The sequence below is a fragment of the Anopheles coustani genome, chromosome 3 (assembly GCF_943734705.1).
Source record: "Anopheles coustani chromosome 3, idAnoCousDA_361_x.2, whole genome shotgun sequence".
Taxonomy (NCBI): domain Eukaryota; kingdom Metazoa; phylum Arthropoda; class Insecta; order Diptera; family Culicidae; genus Anopheles; species Anopheles coustani.
This window is the reverse complement of record NC_071288.1, coordinates 63,896,272-63,918,680: the sequence shown is the minus strand read 5'-3', so window position 1 is coordinate 63,918,680 and position 22,409 is coordinate 63,896,272. Positions and strand designations below refer to the sequence as shown.

Genomic DNA, 22,409 nt, shown 5'->3' with positions numbered 1-22,409 from the left:
TAAAACCGAACGACAAGGAATGGAACAACAGGTTTTCAGTTGAACCCATTCCGTGCTACCCTACACGGGACATTATAATACGAAAAAAGTTCGCATTCGTGCTACTACTGTAAACATGCGAATAAACCAAAACTAGTTAAGCAAGGTGTGCCACAGATGGGAACGCAGTATTCTTGGGTTTGCTAGTTACCTGCTATAGGTGTGTATTTTCTTGTTGTACAAATTGTACTGTTTCAACCAATGGTTACCCCACGGTAGGTGGTGTGTTTTTTCTGTAGAAAAAACTAGTAAACGGATAATTCCAAGACATGAAAAGTAAACAATTAAGACCGATGCAAACAAAAACCCTCAAAACAAAACAACCCCTCAAACAAATAAGGAAAAAAAACACACGAAACCAAAACAAAAATCTTAACAAAATAGCTTGGTGAATCATTTACTTTCGGCTTACCCCATGGAAAGCGTTATTAAATTGAACAGATAAGTGGTGATATTGATACCACAGTTTCAGGTGTAGACTAGTTTAGTTTCACTGTGCAGATAACTATATTTATATTTTATACTTGAGTTTGCAAATTGCTAAAGTTTGTTGTAAAACTCTCCGTTGAACACCATTCAACCACGAACTTAGCCAGAAGTAGTATCATAAGTGAGAACAACAAATGATTAGCTAATTAGGTACACGTGGAAAGTATGTAAGATATTATCAAACGATCAACCAAAGGAGAATGTTACGGTGGTTAATAGTGCTACCAATACATTTCTCAGGCGAAGAAAATTGTGATGATTTGCGTAGTATGAGCGTCCCTATGAATTCAAATTGTTTTATTTTACAAATTTCAAATAAAATAAAAATCGTAAAACAACAAACTATTTCTGAACGTTTTGCGTAAGATGGTTCGGAAAGACATGATCATTTTGCCATATTAATTTACCCAAAACCGAGAAAAACATAACAGAAATGTGTTGTTCAATACAACTCAAAACAAACGAAAAAATCACCACAACTTTTCTCCAATCGCATTGCACTATGCTCCGGAATTTATTTCAATTGTTGAAAAACTGCATTTGCAGCAAAGGGCAAAATTCAATTACAAATATTAAAAAGAAAACACTCATTCAATGCTAAAAAGTATCGACATAAACCAACTCAGCTAAACAGGAAAACATTAAAAGTGAGGTAAACCGCGGGAGCACATGATAACATGAAGAATACATACAATAAAAATTGTGATCAACAGGATAAATAAAAAAACAACATTGAAAAAGGACAGGATTCCTAGAAATCAACTTTGTAGTAAGGTAATCTTTTTAAGAGTTAGTTGTTAATGAACCCGTAGTACGAAAGGAAGCAGAATGTCGCTAGAAAAAAAAGAGCTGCCGTCAAAGGCCAAAGAGAGAACGAGTGAAAATTACATCAACCTTTTTTGAAATTCGACAGATTGATCAGCAAGATGGAATAAATTTATTTGTATGATATCAACAAACTGTAGAATGCTATTGGTTAGACGTATTTCAAAATTGATGAACTAAAGGGCAAATTTAATTTCAAATATTTAAGAACAATGTGAGCGATTCCCATATCCGAATAACACGGACGCGTTTGATTTTTTGTGTGGAAAAATGTTGGAGAAGGTATTTGAATTTGTTGCTTTTGAATACATTACATGACCGTAAAACAGTACGTCAAACAATGGTGGCCCAATATTTTGGCATCATCTTACTTTACAACTATTTACATTCTACAGCAAAGTGATTAATTGCTCAGAAATAATCGGTTTTTGCCTGTGCAAATACGTATGACAAGTCACTCACAAGTAATTCTTGAGTCATAAGCACAATTCATTCTGGATAATGTAACAAAGGAAATAAATATGTTCTGTTTTCTGTAAAATATTATTTCCTGTGATAAATATTTTCTGTTTGGCGCACATTCTCATAAAATTGTTTACTATTTCCGTTCCTTTACTAAGCAGTTATTTATATGATTCAAAACATTTTACTAGAAAAAAATCACCAACTTTCTTCAAAAAAAAGGTTTATCTAATTAATGTATAGCACATTCTTTTCTCCGGTTTTTGTTCATAATAATGGTTTCTTAAAGAAAAGTAAAACCAGAAGCAATTTTAAACCAGGAATTATACTTAAATGCACTGATATAGCTCATGAGGGAAAATCATTTCTCTCCTTACACTGCATCAAACTTTGCACTTTAAATAACCCATTATCAAAAAGTCAATTGTAAGGTACGACAGAACTGGTTTTATTTTCGAGACCCTCCATTTTCTTCAACTTCCTACGTTATTTTATCAACAAACGTGGCAAGTTTAACTTCAACGTGCTGTCTTGTGACAACATTTCATTTTAAACGCAATGGTTCGATGAGTTCTGGGCTTTTGCTAAGCCCTAAGTTGTTGCTAAGTACTTTTAATTTAGCTCTGGTGAAACTGTATCAGAAAATGTAGTGGTTATGGTTGCATAAGAAGTTTCTCGTGGTACTGTTAAGGTTCTTTATTCCAAACGCCTTGATGATACAAAATACAGTCCAACTGGATCAACTGGTATCGAGCCTACAGGAGAACTCTAAATAAGAATAGATGCTCAAAGAGTTTGTTTGTTATCTGCCGAGACTGCTAACCTGGACCCTTTGGACGACCTCTTAACCTGTTCAACCGAATGTTCGTTCGATTCAGTAGAAGCTCTTGTTGCTTATTTAGCGTTGTACGGTGCATTTTCCAGAATAACCACTACAGATTGGCGCTAATCCTCTATTGATAGGTGTATTTATTGAACACTTTACATAAACGTAAAAGCCGTTTTGATTGTCAAATCAAACATTGAACAATTTAGCAAAGAAGCAAATGAATTAAAAAAAATATCCACATGTATTGTGACGCAGAAAGGCATCATTAGACTAATAACTGGATGTAGAAAAAAAGATAAGAACATGTGAAAGATCCAATTGTTTAGAATCGTCACTTTTGCTTTATTGTTACTTTATTATCAAACATTCTTTTTAACTATTTTTTCTAGATTGGGCTACAAATCTTATTTTACATATTTTATCGAATCCTCAAAGTCACAGGTTGATTGGCTGTTACCCTTATACGGAAAAACTGTTTACATAGGACGATGTTCAATAACATCGACTGATACTATTATTTTTTATTAGACACATCAGATAAGTAAATAAGTTCACCAACGATTCAAGAAAAAAACTTATAATCGGTACCAGGACAAAACAGCTACGAACGATACTTTGAACGACTAGTGAACATGATACAACATTTGACAACAATAGACGAAAAAAGAAGTACATGAATAAGATAATTTAGTTTAAGATGCAACCAAAACAATAAATTTTTTTCCAAAATGTGGAATGGAAAATCTTGCGTTGTGTTTTTTTATCAGCAAAAAAAACCTGGCTCCTTGTTGCCCCCATGAAACCAACATACTGAAGTATAAATTCAACTATTGTTAATTCAAACGATGTCGTACAACGTTACAATCACATCAAATTTGGTTGCAAAACGTGCTATAACTTATGCCCGAAGAGGAAGTATCGGTTTTTAAACTGTGTTATCATTTTTATGCAAAATCATACTAAAACTTGTGTATCTTTTTTATGTTTTTATGAATCGATGAACGATTTGAAGCATCATTAATATTTTATCACCACTTTTATTCATATATGGTTTAAGCATGGACAATAGTACGAGCATCGATGAAGGAAGTTTGAACTGTCGTTTTTCTTTAGGCCCAAAAAATCTGCTACAATGCACGAAATGCCTATAAACGCATCCCCATTTCTTTTAATTCTTAACTTATTGTTAATGAAAGAATCTCTGTCATAATGTTTTTTTTTTTAATTGAACGTTATAATCCACTTAAAAATCTACAACAAGTGCTTAGTTTATTTTATATTTTTCAGAACTGTCTTTGAACAATAATTCGACATTGAAATGGTTTTGCAGCATGGTCAAAGGTATCTTTCGCCATTGATGGTTAAATAATTGTTGGCCTTTTAAAAATATTTGAACCTAACTTCTAAAAAAAGGTTTCTTTAATTATTTTTTGTGATAAAAACATATGCATCTTTCTTTCGGTTTACATTGTCTATACACGTTAACATATTTAAAATCCCTTTATTTTAATCAATAATGAAAAAACACTATTTTCTGGCCTAAGAGAATATATTAATAAACGTGTAGCTTTTGCTACAGGATTAAGCTTCGAAAATGTATTTATTAAATCGATGAAGCGCTTCGCCCCTGGCTGGGAATGTAAAGACCTTTACGTCATTTCTAAAACCTGCCTACCGGCGACATCCCCCAGTCGACCGCATGGCATCATCAACACAAACAACCACCTGCTCCCCCTTCACGCCGCGATCTCCCCAGCATGGTTCCGGGTCCATTCTCTCACAGCTGACTGCGACCCTGCCCCAACTGTGGAGAGTTATGTTTAGCGTGATTAGCAATGCGTCCCACCACATGCGCATTTGGTCATTTACTCACACCAAAAATCCCACAAGACGTGCGATGGATCGTACTGTTGCGCTTCGTCTGGTAGTCGATCGCATCGTGAGACCAGTCGTCTTCCAAACTTCACCAGTGTTCCGTCAGAAAGTTTAACTTGTTTAGCGCAGCCATGGCAAAGGAGGAATCCAAGTATGGTTTTAAAGACAAGGCAAAGGCCGAAGAATCTCTGGAACTGCTTAAAGCTGAAGATCATAAGTACCAGATGCTGACCGTTCGGGGGCTTATCGGAAGAGCTAAACGTGTTCTGACGCGTAAGTAGTTCTTTTATGCATACCATACCACTAATTAGGTCAACAATATTTGCTGCAGATTGTGTCTGTGTTACTAATTCACGCTAAAGAAACATAATTAGAATTTTTCAAGGTTCAACTTAAATAAATGTCACTGAATCGAATTCATGCGCCTAGTTGGATTTCGATTCGATATTTTTTCTCATTTTCTTCTTTTGTGGAAGTGGTGGGCCGCATGAGGTAATGGTTATTTTTAATCGTGTCACTCCTTCCTTACGCTTCAAACGTCTAAAGCAACAAATGTACGACAAGCGTTTACGAGTGAGCGTGTATACGTCTAATAATTTTGTGTGCCAACGAAACAAACTAAACAAAGTGTGAGAAAATGTAAATTGAAAATAAAAAATTTAAAAAAAAATTAACTTGTTTTTCAACGATGAATTCCGGTTCCGGACAATGAATCCCGTGTCACGTGTAGAACCATTATTGCAGCGGTTCGCACCGACAATTAATAACATAAAGATAAAACCGGTAAATTAAAAAAACAAAATAATATTAACCTGTAACTGCACAATTACAAAAGTTATATCTGCACGGTTACAAAAAAACCTAAAAAAAGATAAATCTTTAAGAAGTTAGCGATAATGACTGAACGTCAATTACATTTATTTTTATTTTATTGCGTTGATTTTCCAGTCACGAAGGCGGAAGAAAAAGTAAACAACATTAAAGCAGCAATCGAAACATTCGAAAAATGGCTCGAAGCTAACAGTACGTCGTCCACTAAAAATTCCAAGCCTAAGGAGGCTGAGGAAAAGGTTGAAACGGTCCCCGGATTAGGTTTCAAGGATAAGCAAGCCGCCGAGCAGACGCTCAAGTAAGTGAGCATTGAAAATTAGAATCTAATGGTTGCAGAGGAATTACGTTTTTGAATCTTTATGTTTCAGAATTTTAGAAGGCCGTGATCCGGATTACCAGAAGCTGGCCATTAAAGGTTTGCTTGGGAGCGCCAAACGCGTACTGCCGGCCACCAAGAATGAAGATAAAGTGAAATCCATCAAGGAAGCGATGGCCATGTTCGAAGATTTTCTCGATCTTTTCGATCGCGAGGAGCGCGGAAAGCAAAATATGGCGTATCTTTCGATCGAGTTGATCAGACAACTGCCAACGCCAAGCAAGCCCGATAAGCTGGCAGCAGACTTTCTTGACTGTTACGAGTCGGTGGCCAAGGGAAACTACAAGCATCTGCGCACTAAAACGCCCAAGGATGGGCAGGAAACTTGGGACATAATTCGAAATCGTAACTTGCAGAAGCTGAAACCCAAAGGCGACGAAAAGCTGTTCGATTCGGATGGCAAACCAACAGAAACACATTTAAAACTGGTACAGTGGGCGTACAGTCCCCAGGTGGAGAAACTTAAAACTTATGCAGCTACGCATGCGCAATCTAAGTCGAATCCTCGCAAACGAACGCATTCAACGTCAGACGGAGAAGATTGCAGTAAATCTAAAGACAAACACGATAAGGATCGTTCGAATAAAAAGTCCAAAAAGTGATGCATTGCAATACAAATTCGTCTTTTCTGTCCTATACAACGGTGGTTTATTTTTATTTTTAACTAAAAAACAAAAATTCAATTGACAATGATAATTAGTTTCTCTTTAGAATGATCTTTGGATGGAAAGCCCGGAGAATAGAACTAACTCATTTTATTTAATGATTTACCTATGATAATTTCAACATCAAATTACCGAGAAGAGAACTAATAATTTTCCGGTTTCCGGTTCAAGGTATAGCCATACAAAATAAAGATAATATAAGTAAGAACACATCTAAAAATGGAAATTTTCTAATTATGTATTTATTTTTAAAAGTTGTCAAGTGTTGTTCACAACGAAATTATGTTAATGGAAGCTTATCTTTGTTTATTTCTAACGTAGAAAGCTCGGAAAAATTGTCCTTTCTTTACTACCAACATGAGCGATTCATCTACTTTTTTACACAAATTCAGGAATATCTTGAAGTCATCAATCATAGTCATGTGCTGAATATGATTTTGATTAACGATGGTAAAAAACATTAACCACTAATTACAGTGAGTACAACAGCAACGAGGTTATATTCATGGTGAATTCAAATGGAACTGAATGTGTAAATATCTTTATTTGCCTGTATATTTTGATTATTGTATTTATGATCAACACTAGAATACATTGCTTTGGAATTTTGCCAGAATGCATTTAAGCGGTCATTTTGACCGCTCTTTTTAACACGCTATAATTTCGTCATTTTTGAAGATTTTCCAAATCCGTAAACGGCTGATTTTAAGTATGTTTTCTGAATGTCTCTTGGCAGTTTTCATTTTTTATGCACCTTTTCATCATTTGGCCAGCTCGGTGCAAAGCAAAAAAGATCGAATTGAAATTAACTTGAATCTGCTTCAACTTCAAAATGTAAAACGAAAATTTAAAAAAAGTATACCACCTATAAAAAATAACTTCATATTTTCAATATATAACACAGACAAATGACGGCACAAATTATTGAATTTTACATCAATTTTTCCATTTTGCTGTGTGCGAGCGTTATGCGGGATGGTAAATTGGTGTTATTTTCGTACTTTGAGGTCAATTGAGGGCATGATTTGTAGTTGCAAAAATATGATTTTTTTTTATGTTGCCCAATACTTTAGTTTTCTAGCCCACACTTTCCTTAATTTTCTAAATTTATGTTATACATTTTCAAAATAAAAAAGATTTAAAAAAACGCAAATTCGGTCTTTTGTGCTTTACATCGAGCTAGGGAATTATGGAGAGTTTAGAAAAACTAAAAATGACAAAAGATAGTCAATAAATATACAAAAAGTACCCATTTATATAAAAGGGTGTATTTTAATATAAGCCTTCATGGTTTTTGGAAAAACATTCTGCAGTTTTCGAGATATTGTATTCCGGTCGAAATGACGCTATTTGAATTCGAGTGTTAAACGAAATACAGTGGAGATAACAATAATATTTATCAATGTACGTAGTTTTTATAATAACACGAGCATCATTCAATCATTTTGAAAACAGCATTTTGAAGATGCTGGTTGTAATCATACAGTTAAGGATCAAAAATACATCTCCTAAAAATAGCTAAATATGCACATTTGGTACACCGTTACAATCCATACGAAAATAGACAAATCTACCAATTGGTGTGTATATGTAATAAAAAGGATTAACAACTGTCCTTTTTTTAGTTTAACCCAGCTGACTGGGGCTCCATCGTTCGATTCATTTATCATGCCTACGTAGAACCAGACAATTTGACCCAATAAAGAAATATCGATTGAGCAGGTTATTACGGTTGCAATTTTTGATCGATATCACAGTGCTTCACTGTACGCCCAGGCATATAATTATCGTAATTGAAAATGTTTAATTCACCAAGCCATGCATGCATACCAGAACCATTTAACGATCGATGATGGCTCAGAAGCAGTATTTTTAAGGTTCGTTACCGATTGCACTAAACAACAATTATAAAACATTTATGCGGAGATATAAAATCTTTCTCAGTTTCATTTTCATATGAATGTTTTATTTGTAATTGCCTACGAAAAATATTTAGATAGTTTTAAACTATGTTTTCTATTGAGAAAGTTTAAATATCCATGGAGCAAAACACCAAATGATTCGTCGACTTTTTATTCCTAGTACTATCTACAATCACCTTTTGTGTCCTCTTCACATGGTTATAACTAACCTAACTCAATATAATTTCATTTCACATGTTCAAAAAATAATCAAGCAATTGATAGGCGAGCAATGTACGCTGCGCGGAATATTTGTCAGCATCATTAAAACCATTCATGGCTTGTCAGCTCATACTGTGCTAGATTGATTGATGTCATCGGCTAGAACAACATGGTTCCTTGTCGTGCCATGGTGATGCCCAGTTTTCGATTACCCTGCAAGCTTTCTGTGAGTGTGCATGCAAAGTTTCTAAATCATTAACACAACGCGGTCCACTTCCGGATCACATGTAAACACGAACGCAAATGAAACGAAAAAAGAATCTCGGCGTGTGTATCAGCATCACTGATCTTTTTTGAATCTCCACTGTTTCGCATTATAGCGAAATACGAAGCATGCTCCTAATTAAACATTGTTTTACCAATCTAGCTTCACTTTACACTGTTTAAAATAAAATTTCTAACAATTTCACTTGTCGTTACCGGCAAATTTTGCGTAAGCAGGTGACTTTGAAAGATGTGCAACGACTCTAGACGTGTTTCAGGTCCGTCTGGCACAGTCACCGGCAAGTGTTGACACCATTCAATTTTGTGTTATCTTATCAGTTTGAGGAAGAGAAATGCGCCTAGAAGGGAGACACAAAAACATAGAGAACCAACGGGGAGGGCGATTTGATTCAACTGTTTTTATTTATTTTCTCCATTTTTTGTAATCATCACTGTCTACTACAGTGCTGGTTGCAAATTGTGCAACACCAGAACAAACCCAGATCCCAGTTGTTCAGTAACACAGAGTTGTGCTACTTGGCGCGTATGTTGACGGATATATATTTCGTAAGCTGCCTTCATCCCCTACCGATGATTGTTGGTAATGATTATAGTGATAAAAAATGGCACTCAGCGACGCTCACATACAGTTTTACGCTTCATTTGTCCCAACCTTCCGGCTATCGATAACTTCCCCTTTCGGCGACCGGCTGGAGCAGACTAGGAGGAGGTTGACAATTTCGCTGACCGCGGCTAGGACCGCCAGTACTGATTAGGACGCCGGTTAGAGTGGCCGCACCGGAAAAGTGCACCGTTCGCGCCAGGTTTTCAAAACACGTGACGGTATTATTTTTTTACGTTTGACGGTTAGTGTTTTTGAATCGCGCGTAGTGAAGATCGTTAGAGCGATTGACAGATTGCAGTGTGCTCAGGTGAAAACAACATTTAATTTAAGGTGCACAGGAATAAGATGAATTAAATACTATACCTCACATTCACTGTCAGTGTAACAATAAATTAAAAACAATTAAGCACCTGACGGTTGGTCAAAGAATACTTCAAATATGTTAGTGAACTTTGTTTTCCATTCCTGATACCATAAAGCCTAAAAGTTTATCGGAAGCGAATTAAGGGTACACAAAAAGCAGTTGCTAAACTGCAATCTTTAACGAGAGACCCTATCCCTACCATTCTGCAGCTAGTACCAATATTGACCCACCAGCAATGGCATTCGTTGACGCAAAAGCAATTAGCCAGCGAGTAGAGCAACAATGCAAACATCCTCGCCAAGGGCGCATTGGGAAACATGGGCCATGGTTATTGATTGTTATACTCCAACCGATTGATGCCTCATTCTTAACGGCTAGCAAAGAATCTATCTACTTGTTTGTATTCTGCACTTGAAATCGTGTTACCTATTTTTTTTCCTCTCTGCCCCTTTCCAAATGAGTGAGTCGTCGATTTGCGACTATCGGACGATATTTTTTGTGGTTGATAAGAAAAGCCATTTCATTACACTAATCTCGACACGCATCCCTCACGTATGCCATTATTTGTGACATAACGAAATGTGTCCGGCAGTCAGAACCGCCTTTCGGTGATGGAATGTTGACTGCTAGAATCTAACGTGATTAAAGTGTTTTTTAATCGTGTGATGGAAATTGTGTGAAGTTACAGTTTTTAATAAAGTGTAAGATAACAATCTTGTTGAGCTTGTCTTGCAAGACTTCGATGTAAAAAATGCATCATAAAATGATTTTCTTGTTTATCGTTACAATGTCTCCAAAAGCGGTGTCTTAAGATTATTTATGCTCAAATTTTATCAATTTTAACGAAACGTTAAGTTTTATTGTTTTCGTTCGGAAACTAGAAGTCATTTGTTAGAAATTAATCCTATCGGATTTCTTGTGGTAATTTTGTCATCTAAAAATTATTTAAACATTCAACTCACTATAGAAATTTACAGTATAAAATCTTCGCAATCAATATGGTATTTAAAGCCATTTTTAATATGGTGTGGTATAATCAAGAAAAATATGTTGCAGAAAACAACGTAGGTGGCGTATTTTGAGCATCAATTAAAGTTTTAAAAACCCACCCGACCGGCCTAGTTTGGCGCAATATTTTCTAAAGATTTTCACAAAAATTAACTGGTCTCGCTGAGCATTGACATTTTTGCTTATAAATGTCACATTCCCTTTACACCTAATCAAAGCCCCCCGAAAAAGATAACAGGTGTGAAGATAGTCACAAACTCTAATCTGCTTTTTTACCGTCATCAACACCACGTTAGGCGTACAGGGCGGGCTTTATCGTTCGCCCCGTTTGTCGAGAAAAGATATTATATAGCACCTAACGACGATCACCGGGGATGCCTCGAACTACATCGATCGTGAATTGTGTAACAACCAGTACTGTATCAGGCAGAGATAGCGATAAAAAGGGGGATTTGTTTAAACATTGTCGGAAACATGCAACATGGTGCGTTTGGAAAGAAGATTGTTGTCTGAAAAAACTCCGGGACTCTTTTTACTTATACTTTTAGGAAGGTAAATTTATTCCAACATTTTACCAGAATGTGTTTGTAATAAATAGATTTCTTCTTCTTCTTCTTGGCGTAACAACCTTGTTGGTCATGCCTGCCCCGTTAAGGGCTTACGAGACTTTTTACCCTATGTGTACGTCGATAGTCAGTCCTCTCGTACAGGGGAGGGTCCGGTCGCGGTTGGGATTCGAACTCGGCTGTCGAGGTGGTGAGCCCCGGCGCTTATGGGCCGATTTTCTAACCGGCGCTACCGATCGGCTGTCGCGGACCCCCGAAATAGATTTATCGTTTCCAAATTAATTTTTTTGTTTTACTTTCAGAAATTACAAAAACATTTAAGATGGGAAGAACAGAACCATTGATCGTACAGTACAAAAACAGGTGGTACGATTTAACAGATTTTGCACATAAGCACCCAGGTGGAACAAATTCCCTGACCGGCCTGCACAACAAGGACATGAAGGATCGCTTCGAGCGTGCCCCGGGACATTCCGAGGCAGCCAGGTATCTTATGCGGGAGTATCAGATAAACCCTCCGAACTCCACGCAAACCATCAAGCAGAACGGATACTCTCTAAATGGCTCTGCCAAGCACCCGATGACAAATGGTTCCGTCTCGAATGGCGTTAGAAATGGTGTAAAGCCTTCTAGCACCGCACTTCATTCATCAAAGACTCCATCCAACGAGGACGATTTAACGCACTTAACGGATGAAAGCATGGAGGTACGTCATCTGCTAGAGTAGTGTAAAACAAGTGTACTCGCTTATCGGTACATCCTATCGTGGACAATAATTTAATCATCGTCACCGTATCGGTTATCTTTTTGCCATATTCATCATCATCATCACCATAATCATCATCCGGCATTGTCAACCTTACTACATGACGAATGATTCACGATTTGCTGGAGTTCACCCGATTCCCACACAACTCTCTTATCTACACACTTTATGCGATAAGGATGTTTTGTGTGCGCTCAGTGCGGTGATGTGAATTGTGTAATCCTTGCTAACAAACGCTTCAAATGTTATATTATCATCTATCTACCCTCTTTACGTAGCACCTGGTCGACTGGAACAAGCCGATGGTTCTTCAAATACACAAAATGGGGAGCAAGTATGCAGAGTGGGTGAACAAACCCGTTGATCGGGAACTGCGCCTCTTTGGCCCATCCTGGGTGGAGAATATGACCAAAACGCCCTGGTGGATAGTGCCCGCCTTCTGGATACCGGCTATTGGGTACATTATCACTCACTACGGATCGCATGATTTGGCCAAGGGTCGAGGATTCAGCAACCCAACCCAATCGTTCTTGACCGTCGATCTGTATTTGCATCTGGTCATCGGTGCACTCGCCTGGACACTCCTCGAGTACTCGCTGCACCGCTGGGTTTTTCATCTCGATCCGAAGGATAATCGTTTCTTACAGACGTTTCACTTTCTCATACACGGCCAGCATCACAAGGTGCCGTTCGATTCCTATCGATTGGTATTTCCGGTGCCACCGGCCATTCTGCTTACTACAATATTTTATCAACCCATATACTACATTTTTCCATATCCAAGGCTTACCCTTGCTGGAGGTCTCATAGGTGAATTTCGATTTAGATCTAAGATTCATTGGTAAAAGCTACAAGCAATAAATCCAACAATTTAATCATTTTTAGGATATCTTATTTACGACATGATACATTATTATCTCCACTATGGAAGTCCTTCCGGCGGCCACCTGTACCACATGAAACGATATCATTACTCTCATCACTTCGTTCATCATGACCAAGGTAAGAAGTATGAAAATTTGCTGGCCCACATCTTGGTGCAATTCACATTTCATACAAGATTCCAAAGCGATCCCAAATGTAAGGTTATCAAGGGTGATCTGTTAGTTTTAAATGCACCCAGTCCAACGAACGTGAACGTCGACTAAGTTATTCAATCAATTGGCTATGGTTTATGAACTGCAATTATGAACTAGCAATTGTGCTATGAAAAAGACTTAAATTAAAAATCAAATCTTCTACTAAAAAAGTAAGATTTCTGTTTTATCACTATAAATTTTGTAAAAACCACAAAGCTAGAACCAAGTTTAAAAGGAAACACTTTAAAGGGGTTTTAAGCATAATTTAGCAAAATTCAAAACCTAATTAAATTTAGCCAAATTTAAAAAAATATTGTGAACCGTTGTAGTTGTTGATACCAAATATAGTACCAATAGATGCACTCGCTCGAAGCAGTAAATATTTTAATTATTTTAATTATTCATTGTAGGTTACGGAATCAGCAGCGACGTCTGGGATAAACTCTTTGGAACACGAATAATGCTGAGAAAGTTAAAGTACCTTTTAAAATGGTAGAGAAAGCTTTTAGAAGTCGACTACATAAGAGCTGAACACGGTATACTGTACACAGGGGCTGTAATTATTTAAATAATAAATCAATAAACATACATTCATACATTCCTATAACACGAGTATGTAGTCTTATTTATTTGATATAATTTTTTTACTACCATGTTTAAGTACTGCTCTTGCTTTTAAAGGATAAATGTACACAGATTAAACCGACGTCACAGATAAAAAACAGCGATCCTTTAGCCACAAAGGAACCACTTTTTTTGTGGAAAATAAAATCGTTATAATTATGAAGAGAATAAAATAAACTTAGACGTAAACTAACTCAGCGTTTCCAGAAAAATACAATAATAATAAAGGCAATACAACTCTGCAGAAATAGGGTAAATGTACCAGTTTAGGCCAAAAATTGGAAAAGTTATCAACATTTTCTCGAAAACAAATCCCTTCTTGCTACTTAAATATTAAGCAAACATTACACTGGCGTGAATGAGTGGATCATTCGGTAAGAAGCAAAGATCTTGGTCATCGCTTTTAGCAATTTGTTTGCCAAAAGGAAAAAAAATCGTAGATAATAATTGGAACCTTGGTGCGCGGTTTTTGTCGGTGAATGTGCTGAGTTGACCAAAACTGGTACAGTTATCGTATGCTATTTTAGAGAACATCGCAAAAGATCACATATCCTCTTAAGTAAGTAACAGTAGAATAAGATCCGTCAGACCCATCTTGAAGATCATTTTTCTAATTGGTATGATACACTCTCAATAACCGATGTCTGTTAGATTTTTGGTTTGGAGCTCTTTCCAACAATCAACAAACGGCGAGTAAATTGCTGTGTAGAACTAAAAAGTAGTGCTGTAGTACCCTTTTAAGTTGTGTTTTTAACTGTTGTCAACTTTGGATGTTTTCTGTGTCAGCTGCCTCAGCTGAGGAAATGTACTTTTGGTTTGTGTTGGATACAGGCGAATGGCCAACTGGATGAACGGTTCGTACAAGGAGGCCCGTTCCATGGCATTGACCGCGTAATGTTTGATGCGCTCACGTGCGCACCAATTGTTTGCCCGGTTGAGATTGGATTCAATAAGATCGTTGTTATTTATTTGGTTGTTGCCATTGTTATAGTGGTTACCATTCGGGGAGGATGGTATCGTTCCACCCCCAGTGGAGGCATTGACCGGCGTCGGGCCCGTTGCACGTATCTGGCGAGAACGCATGTTTGCTATCACAACTATAATCATCTGCAATGGAACACGTACCAAATGAGACATAATGTGGTACGATACAAAACAGTAAGACATCCTGTGACTCACCTCTTTCTTCTCTTTATACTTATCGATATCACTTTTGATACCAGCAAGCATATCTAAACTGGCTGGATCGCTTGGGTCGTATACTAAAATAAACGCATCCGGGTAGAGCAGATAGTGTCGGGGAAGCTGCACGTTACCCTGCAAACCGGCCGTGTCATAAATGCGAAGCATATCTCGGCTACCCTTACCAGTATCGACACTGGCCACGTATGTATCTTCGATTGTGCTGTGCAGTTCCTAATTATATTACAGTAACGGTAAAATGTAACATTAATTAGCATATGCTGCTGTACGTGTACCGCTAAGTGACATCGATCACTGTTTTACCCACCGAGTCGATCGACACATTGCCATAGATCAGCTGCTCCAGGATGGCCGTTTTTCCGACACCTTTTGCTCCACATATTACCACTTTCCCCACTTTCGATATCTTCGATGTGAGCATCGCTACACAAATTTCGGTCCAACCACCCGCGCACAATGGTATCACGCACTGGAGTGTAGACAACGCACGGTTCGTAAGAATAGTGGATCCAAACTGTGTCTAATTGTTTTTTCTCATAATGGAAGAGTGTGTTTGTACGGCTACGGAACATACGCGAATGTATCTAAACGCGAGATTGTGCTTCCTGAGAAAAGCTGCACAAACAACGGTGCATTGTTTACGGTGCTAGTTTCCAAAACAAAGCTGTCATTGTGACACTCGGTCGCTGCGGTTGAGGCAAGGTGTATAGACATAAATATACTCATCTTTGGCACGAATTCTTTCTTCTGCATAATTCGTTTCATCAAAATTCTTGATTTAAGCAGCTGTGGTTTTAGATTATAAACTGAGCAAATCAGTTTCGCATTACCACTTGAGGTAGAAAGCCATTTTGGTAAGAAAAGCTTATTTTGATAACATTGATTTGTGGAAAAACCAAAACTTGTTGAGAATCATTTTATAATTGTTGGCATCAACAATGATAATTTGTTGAAGTAAAGATTAATACGTTGTAGATCAATCAATTACTGAAAATAAGTTAAAATCATAGCAACGGAAATATTTTACCGGTTAATTCAAATTGTTCCGATACCGGAAGCGAAGTTGTCCGTTTTAAAACAGAAACGCATCGAACAACAAAAACGCACACTCCATTTGCGGCTGTCATCAATCGACACCAATATGGTGAAACGTGCCGTCCCTTTCACGCATCGCGATGTGTTTCCGCAACTAAAAAACGCCATTCTTGCGATCTTCTTTTGTCCGTGACCATTTTGATCACACATGTGAGTAGCGACTTTCTGCCGGAGTGCGTAGGGAAAAGTGTGTAAAATCTGCTGGAAAACGGTAATCGGCTACACGGAACGATGCGATTTGTGGTGTGTGATGCAAGGATACTGGAAGGCAAACGGCTGCGGGGTTCGTTTGGTCAGAAATAAGTGTTAATTCATTCACTTTCACCCCCCTGGACTCGCTCTCCGGTGTGTCATCGGCTGGCCTATCGCGGGCTACAGCAACAGCAGCGCGGACCCAGTATGAAGTGATGTGTGCAAAAAGGGGCATCGATGAAGATGTTGGATTCGATTTTTCACCACGATGTTTGGTTACCACCGTAAACTCGGTGGTTGTCGGTACTTTCTTTGGGGCCGGTATGGTCGTCCACCAGCACCAAAGATAAACCAATGTCGCGGGGGAAGGGTCCTCTTGGGTGCGGTACACATTCCTTCTCGTACAAGCACCGTCTCGGCTCGTCACGGTCTGGAGTCGTCTCAGCGTAAGAAGCTTTAGTGAGGTACAATCCAACAGAGCAGCTCTTCAACCTTTTCTGGTTGTACAACTTCTTCGCACAATGCTTCGAGAACATACTGAAAGTATTCCTCCACGAGAAAATCTATTTCTCCTTTGATATTGGTCTATTTGAAGCGGTGAAAAACCTCAGACACCTGACATTATAAACCACTTTTTTTTTCAAGGTACTGCCACAAATGTCAGCAAAGGCGTTATCGAATGCACCAACTCTAAGCTAGAGTACTTCTAGTATCAAAGTAGTCCACTTGGGGAAAGAGTACATGTTACGTCGTCTTACCTGAAAGGCATAGTAATATTGAATCGAATAGTGGCACTTTTGTCAATTACACCAGCAAACGATAGGAAAACATAACAGTTCGGTCCAACAAGTGTAGTGAAAACCTAGCTGTAAGTGTTTTTTGTTTGCATAAAAGTGTTAGGAAGAATATGGACAGCTCCAGGCTCAGATGTATACACATTTTCTTGATAAAGACGTTTTGCGGTTGCGAATTACCAGCGCTGGAAGGTCCATTAGTACTGTGCATGGTAATAACCACAGAGTGTGGTTCTGTTTGCAGTATGTGAAGGATACGACCTTTTTTTGGCAGAAGCGTGGTTTTCCGACCTGCGGAGTTTTACCAACCCGAGAGTGTCAACAGTTGACGTGGCTGCTGTGGATGACATGGAGCGTGAGCCGGCGGATCCGCGGGAGATGCCGCTTGCTATGGTAGTAGTGGTGGTTGTGCCGATTGGTGGTGGTTGTGCACCACAAAGTATCGCATTGAATTGATAGGTAATGACGAATGCAAAAACCTCGAATTTTTATCGCTTACAACATCTTCTCCAAAATCGCTTGGCTGTTCGATTTTGAGCATAAGTAAACTAGCTGATATCGAGTGGAAAACGTGTGCGTACTATTTTTGGATCGCTTTAAATCGACGGAAACGTGCCTTCGTTTTCATCGATTTCGTCCTACGCACGCAGTATATCTTTCTCTCCTTTTCTCCGCATCGTTGTCACTCTCTTTTTCTCAATCCATCTTTGTTGCCCGGCCGCTTGGGTTGATATACTTCTTATCCCATTCTAGCTTACACGCAGGTCTGCAGGGCGTTTGCCTCTCGCAATTCGGGAAGGTGTTCCGTCTTTGACAACCGGCGGATTCGTAGGCGCCGTTCAGTGACTTATCTTTTACCCCTTCTTTCGTTTCCGAGCACACGCTGATGGCAAAGAAAGTTTCTGTTGCAACAAAAATGCATCTTGGATCTTTAAAAAGAACCATTGCATCAAAAGGGGAGCAGCAAGGATGCTGCCTCATTGCGGTTTTCTTTTCCATTACGTTACAAATTGTACATGCTAGCACGTGCTCTCCAAAGTTATACCCAATTACGTTACATTGTTACAGTCAAACAAATTTTCTGTGATTTATTACTGAAATTATCTCTTGTTTCACTGTATCTCAGTTAAAAGCAGCTTAAAATAAGGTTTTCTTATGTTCTACCAATGAAACTAAATAATCCATTTGGATCTTTTTTCTACAGCAATTCTTGCCTAACTAATCTTTAAACGCCGTGTCTATATTTAGGTTAGGTTCAATGAGATTCAGCTCAGTCTTTCGTCTGAGTAAGCGTTCTACACTCGAAATGACAAAAGTTAAAGCAAAAACAACAATCTAGATCGGATTAGTGTGACTGATTTTATACGCTACGATTTTTACTATTTTTTGTTAAGTTTCTCAACATTTAAACAGCTTGAAACAAATGGGACTAGAATTACAAGTATTATTGATTCAAAATTTTCTACTTATTTCCCATTTATAAAATCAGATGGCAACACTACACTCCGCTGGTGACCGATTCCATCAGTTGATCTATCGATCGAGCAATTCCACCACTCTCCCATAGCCTGCTGTGAGTTTGCTAAAAAAATCGATCCCCATATTCAATACGGGTAGCGTTTCGCGAACCATTATTGCTCCGACGCCAAGTTTCTCTTAGTGATAAGAAACTCCCGTGGTTTAATGCTGACCGTCTTCCAATACCTTTTTCCCACTATCGTTAACCAATTGATAAGAAGTGACCAGGCGCGCGCGCGTATGTCTGTGTGTTGACGTTACGAAATCAAAGTAAACGGAGGGCATAAAAATTGGAAAACGTGTCATTTCACATGTGCGGTTTTCATCCACGCGGAAGCAGAACCATCATCGTGCTTTCGTTCGGCACAACTGCATTGATCAATTAACACCTTCTTAGTCAAATGGGATAGGCAAACTTTGAGACATCAAATGTTAACAATACGAGCTCAATCAGAAAAGAATCCGGATTTGTTCGAACCGATAAAATTAATAGGCACTCCAAACCGGCTTGAGAGAAATTAAATCCGATTAGAGTCAGCATAAGTTTAATTTTTATTATTGAATGTTATTTGGTACAAATTGATTTAAAATTGAATTCTTGATAATTAACTAAATAAACTAAACAAATCCATAAAAAACGATAGACACCTAACTAAACAACATATACCATAACCTCCTGTTGCGATACAAAGCGTTGGTAAATTCACGTCCGCCAATTTTACGTTTTTTTATTTGTGCTTAATTATATCGTGCAATAAAGTAATTGCGGCTTTTACTGTTACGCTTAACCTCCGGCTAGAATCAACGCTTCGATACTGAGGAGTGCCAAAGTAAGACCATTCCCACCTAACACTAGGGTGCCGTCGTTGCCTTATATGTCGCGACGAGGCCAATCTGGAATAGTATAGTAGATGCATTGATGCGAGATTATTGCAAACACGATGCCGTTGCTGTAGCAGCCTTGAAAAAACAGATGAGAAAGATTTGATTTGGCGCACTGCAAAGAGCTCAAATTTGCAACGGTTTATTGATTTCGCTTAGGTCGCGCCATGTTAATCCCTCATTTTACGACGACTATGGACCTCGATAGAATAGAACGTAGATACTCGTATCGTCTTCGCTTCGTGATGTCAGTCCGAATCCAGTTGTTGCAGGAACACGTTGGATACCGCAAAAGGAATTATTCCGGGACGTGTGTGCCAAACGCAAATCCGTTCCACAAAGCCGAATCTATCGTTTTCCAGATAGATTTTAGTGTTCTTTTCAGCTTGACTTCCCACAAGACGGAGTAATTAATTAAAAATCATCTTCTTTCTTCCCGTGAATGAAACAACCAGCATAAGCAAGATCTTTAAAAGATCCAGCAGATACACCTTGCATATACAACTGCATTGTTTGTATATCGACTTCATCTGGAGGGGATCGTAGGATCTTTGCCTATTGTCGTGTGTATACAACTGTCGCCTTCGGAGCCAGTACGCCAAGGGATCGCGCCTGAACTTTGTTGAAAGTTTCGATTTGGTTTTTTGCCCCCGTCGGAGCACGTTAACACCACACATCTTCCCCAACAAAAAAAAACCACCAAACTTCATCAAACATGGCTGAAATGGAGGATACTCACTTCGAGGCCGCCGATTCTGGCGCATCCCAGACGTTCCCGATGCAGTGCTCCGCGTTGCGCAAAAATGGTCATGTAATGCTGAAGGGACGTCCCTGCAAGATCGTCGAAATGTCTACCTCTAAGACCGGCAAGCACGGACACGCCAAGGTACACATGGTCGGTATCGACATCTTCACCGGCAAAAAGTAAGTATGCGGCGAACAAAACGGGGATAAATTATGTTGCCCTCTACTCACTACTTCCCTCCCTTTTGCAGGTATGAAGATATTTGCCCCTCAACCCATAACATGGACGTTCCCAATGTCAAGCGTGAAGACTATCAGCTGACTGACATCGACGATGGCTTCTTAGTTCTAATGGGTGACAACGGTGACCTGCGTGAAGATTTGAAGATTCCGGATGGCGATTTGGGCATACAGTTGCGCTCCGAGTTTGATTCCGGCAAAGAGATTGTCGTAAGTATCTGGGCACATAATTCCCGGTAGAACCGCTGGAAGCCATTGTGGACTGCGCTTTTCTGAAACAACGATTTGCTTCTATTCTGCCCATTTCAGTGTACCGTGTTGAAATCCTGTGGCGAGGAAACTGTGATTGCCATCAAAAACAACACCTCAGGTGATAAAAACTAATACTTTGCCCGTTGCCTACAACTATCCATACAAGAGAGAACCACAGATGTAAGCTATCAGCAACAGTAGAAGAAACAGAAGCAGGAGCAGCAGCAGCAGCAGCAGCAGCAGCCGCAACAGCAACAGCAGCAGAGACAACACACAATACTTTACTGCACAGTAAACGTCGTCACCACTCCATCATTGGCAACAGCAAGAACCATCTCCGCGATTTAAAGAATAACATCTTGGAAGAGTATGTGAAAAAGGATCATGAGATAGCAACGATAATAAGCACCGTTGAAAATATAATATCTACCACACAAAAGGGGAGACTGGAAACAAGTATTTCATTGATATCGCCTAATTGAAAAATCAAAGAAAAGCCAACACATTCACAATAACATAAAAAGAAGAGGGAACACGTTTTGGAGAGCTTCCGGATGGATGAGCGGTGAACGGTGCTGGACAAACCGAAACCATTATTGCATTTTTTTTATTACAGCTAGTGCAGGAATTAGAGATGCAACAACTTATGAACAAATGAAGAAAAGAGTAATGTGCAAGAACTAGAGAGCGAAAGCGCGAGAGAGAATGGTCGGTGGGTGTGAGGGTGTGTATGTGTGCTCGGGAAAATGAAATCAATCTTAAGACAACCAACAAGTATAGATAGAAAGAAAAAGGGAGAAAAATACAATCACTATGTTTACGACCAGTCCCACCCCCCCAAAGGTGAGAACTCGGCGCAAAATAATTTAAGCCGGTAGACTGCCCGAAAGGTTTTTAAGCGCCTGCCGGATGAGAAGGTTCTTTGCAGTTTGCAAATTCTAGTAAAGTGCATCGCACCTTTTTCTCTTTGCTTTCGAGTAATCGAAATGTCATCGTCATTGTTAGTTGGAAACGACAAAAGAACATCCAGAAGCAATTGTTCGGCAGGAAATGATCAAGGAAAAGTAGGGAGGAGGAATGCAGCCATGATGCAGCGTATGAGCGTACACGTGTGTGTTTCTTGTGGGAGCTCGAAAGGGTCTTGTGTGGGCATATATTGGGAAAATCTAACTGTTTGATTTTTGTTTTGTTGCTATATCTTTCGTTTAGCTTTCGCAAAAAAGGAAAACTAACCCAACTGCAAACATATGACCCATTTCTTCTCACACCATAAGGCGTCGGTAAGAAACTCACTACCGGTAGGACTCATCATTCGATATGAACGATCACTTAAACCACATCATAGTAGCAAACGTAATCAGTCATGCATGCAGCAAAAGGCACAGAATCTAGCAGGTTTCTAGCGGCAGGTTGCAGTGAAGTTTTTTGCTGAGCAAAATCGTGCGGATCTTATGTTTTAAAAACCAGCTATAATACAGACCAGTTTATTACTACAAAACAAAAAGGTATCCTACAAACGCAAATTACCGTTGCGCCATGGAGGAGGGTAGATGATCGAAGTGCGAACGAAATCAATAACATATACAAAAAGGAATGAGAACCGATTAACAACATAGAAGACACAGGCACAACTCAAAGAGGTAACAACAAACTGCATCTCTACCTACTAATAAACGATA

At 38.8% G+C, this 22,409-nt stretch overlaps 4 protein-coding genes across 5 annotated transcripts; 3 read left to right on the top strand and 1 right to left on the bottom strand.

Moving 5' to 3' along the window:
* Positions 1-4,650: 4,650 nt before the first annotated feature.
* On the top strand, positions 4,651-6,328 carry LOC131265017 (uncharacterized). The gene is made up of 3 exons (XM_058267282.1): positions 4,651-4,792; positions 5,468-5,648; positions 5,719-6,328. Exons 1-3 carry the CDS (start codon positions 4,651-4,653, stop codon positions 6,326-6,328), a joined length of 933 nt encoding a protein of 310 aa, XP_058123265.1.
* Positions 6,329-11,663: 5,335 nt separating this feature from the next.
* LOC131271949 (uncharacterized) lies at positions 11,664-13,703 on the top strand. Its single transcript, XM_058273542.1, has 4 exons — positions 11,664-12,047; positions 12,386-12,917; positions 12,993-13,109; positions 13,597-13,703. The coding sequence occupies exons 1-4, from the start codon at positions 11,664-11,666 to the stop codon at positions 13,680-13,682; spliced, it is 1,119 nt and encodes a 372-aa protein (XP_058129525.1). The 3' UTR covers positions 13,683-13,703.
* An 85-nt stretch (positions 13,704-13,788) lies between these two features.
* On the bottom strand, positions 13,789-15,642 carry LOC131271951 (NF-kappa-B inhibitor-interacting Ras-like protein). 2 transcript variants are annotated; one of them, XM_058273546.1, is made up of 4 exons: positions 15,321-15,642; positions 14,990-15,226; positions 14,854-14,917; positions 13,789-14,760 (listed from the first exon to the last, which is right to left on the bottom strand). In XM_058273546.1, the coding sequence occupies exons 1-4, from the start codon at positions 15,432-15,434 to the stop codon at positions 14,561-14,563; spliced, it is 615 nt and encodes a 204-aa protein (XP_058129529.1). In that variant the 5' UTR covers positions 15,435-15,642; the 3' UTR covers positions 13,789-14,560. The 2 variants fall into 2 exon arrangements, with proteins under 2 accessions (XP_058129529.1, XP_058129527.1); XM_058273544.1 differs by having other exon boundaries at positions 13,789-14,917.
* Positions 15,643-16,161: 519 nt separating this feature from the next.
* Positions 16,162-21,385, top strand: LOC131271952 (eukaryotic translation initiation factor 5A). The gene is made up of 4 exons (XM_058273547.1): positions 16,162-16,258; positions 19,950-20,418; positions 20,490-20,688; positions 20,788-21,385. The coding sequence occupies exons 2-4, from the start codon at positions 20,210-20,212 to the stop codon at positions 20,860-20,862; spliced, it is 483 nt and encodes a 160-aa protein (XP_058129530.1). The 5' UTR covers positions 16,162-16,258; positions 19,950-20,209; the 3' UTR covers positions 20,863-21,385.
* Positions 21,386-22,409: the final 1,024 nt, after the last annotated feature.

Excerpts from the sequence above, each read along its gene's own strand:
- LOC131265017 (XM_058267282.1), top strand. The coding sequence starts at position 4,651 with ATGGCAAAGGAGGAATCCAAGTATGGTTTTAAAGACAAGGCAAAGGCC. Across the intron at positions 4,793-5,467 it reads AGCTAAACGTGTTCTGACGC|TCACGAAGGCGGAAGAAAAA; the intron begins GTAAGTAGTTCT and ends TTGATTTTCCAG. Across the intron at positions 5,649-5,718 it reads GCCGCCGAGCAGACGCTCAA|AATTTTAGAAGGCCGTGATC; the intron begins GTAAGTGAGCAT and ends TTTATGTTTCAG.
- LOC131271949 (XM_058273542.1), top strand. The coding sequence starts at position 11,664 with ATGGGAAGAACAGAACCATTGATCGTACAGTACAAAAACAGGTGGTAC. Across the intron at positions 12,048-12,385 it reads TAACGGATGAAAGCATGGAG|CACCTGGTCGACTGGAACAA; the intron begins GTACGTCATCTG and ends CTCTTTACGTAG. Across the intron at positions 13,110-13,596 it reads CTTCGTTCATCATGACCAAG|GTTACGGAATCAGCAGCGAC; the intron begins GTAAGAAGTATG and ends TATTCATTGTAG.
- LOC131271951 (XM_058273544.1), bottom strand. The coding sequence starts at position 15,434 with ATGCTCACATCGAAGATATCGAAAGTGGGGAAAGTGGTAATATGTGGA. Across the intron at positions 15,227-15,320 it reads GCAATGTGTCGATCGACTCG|GAACTGCACAGCACAATCGA; the intron begins GTGGGTAAAACA and ends TAATATAATTAG. Across the intron at positions 14,918-14,989 it reads AGTATAAAGAGAAGAAAGAG|ATGATTATAGTTGTGATAGC; the intron begins GTGAGTCACAGG and ends GTTCCATTGCAG.
- LOC131271952 (XM_058273547.1), top strand. The coding sequence starts at position 20,210 with ATGGCTGAAATGGAGGATACTCACTTCGAGGCCGCCGATTCTGGCGCA. Across the intron at positions 20,419-20,489 it reads GACATCTTCACCGGCAAAAA|GTATGAAGATATTTGCCCCT; the intron begins GTAAGTATGCGG and ends TCCCTTTTGCAG. Across the intron at positions 20,689-20,787 it reads ATTCCGGCAAAGAGATTGTC|TGTACCGTGTTGAAATCCTG; the intron begins GTAAGTATCTGG and ends TGCCCATTTCAG.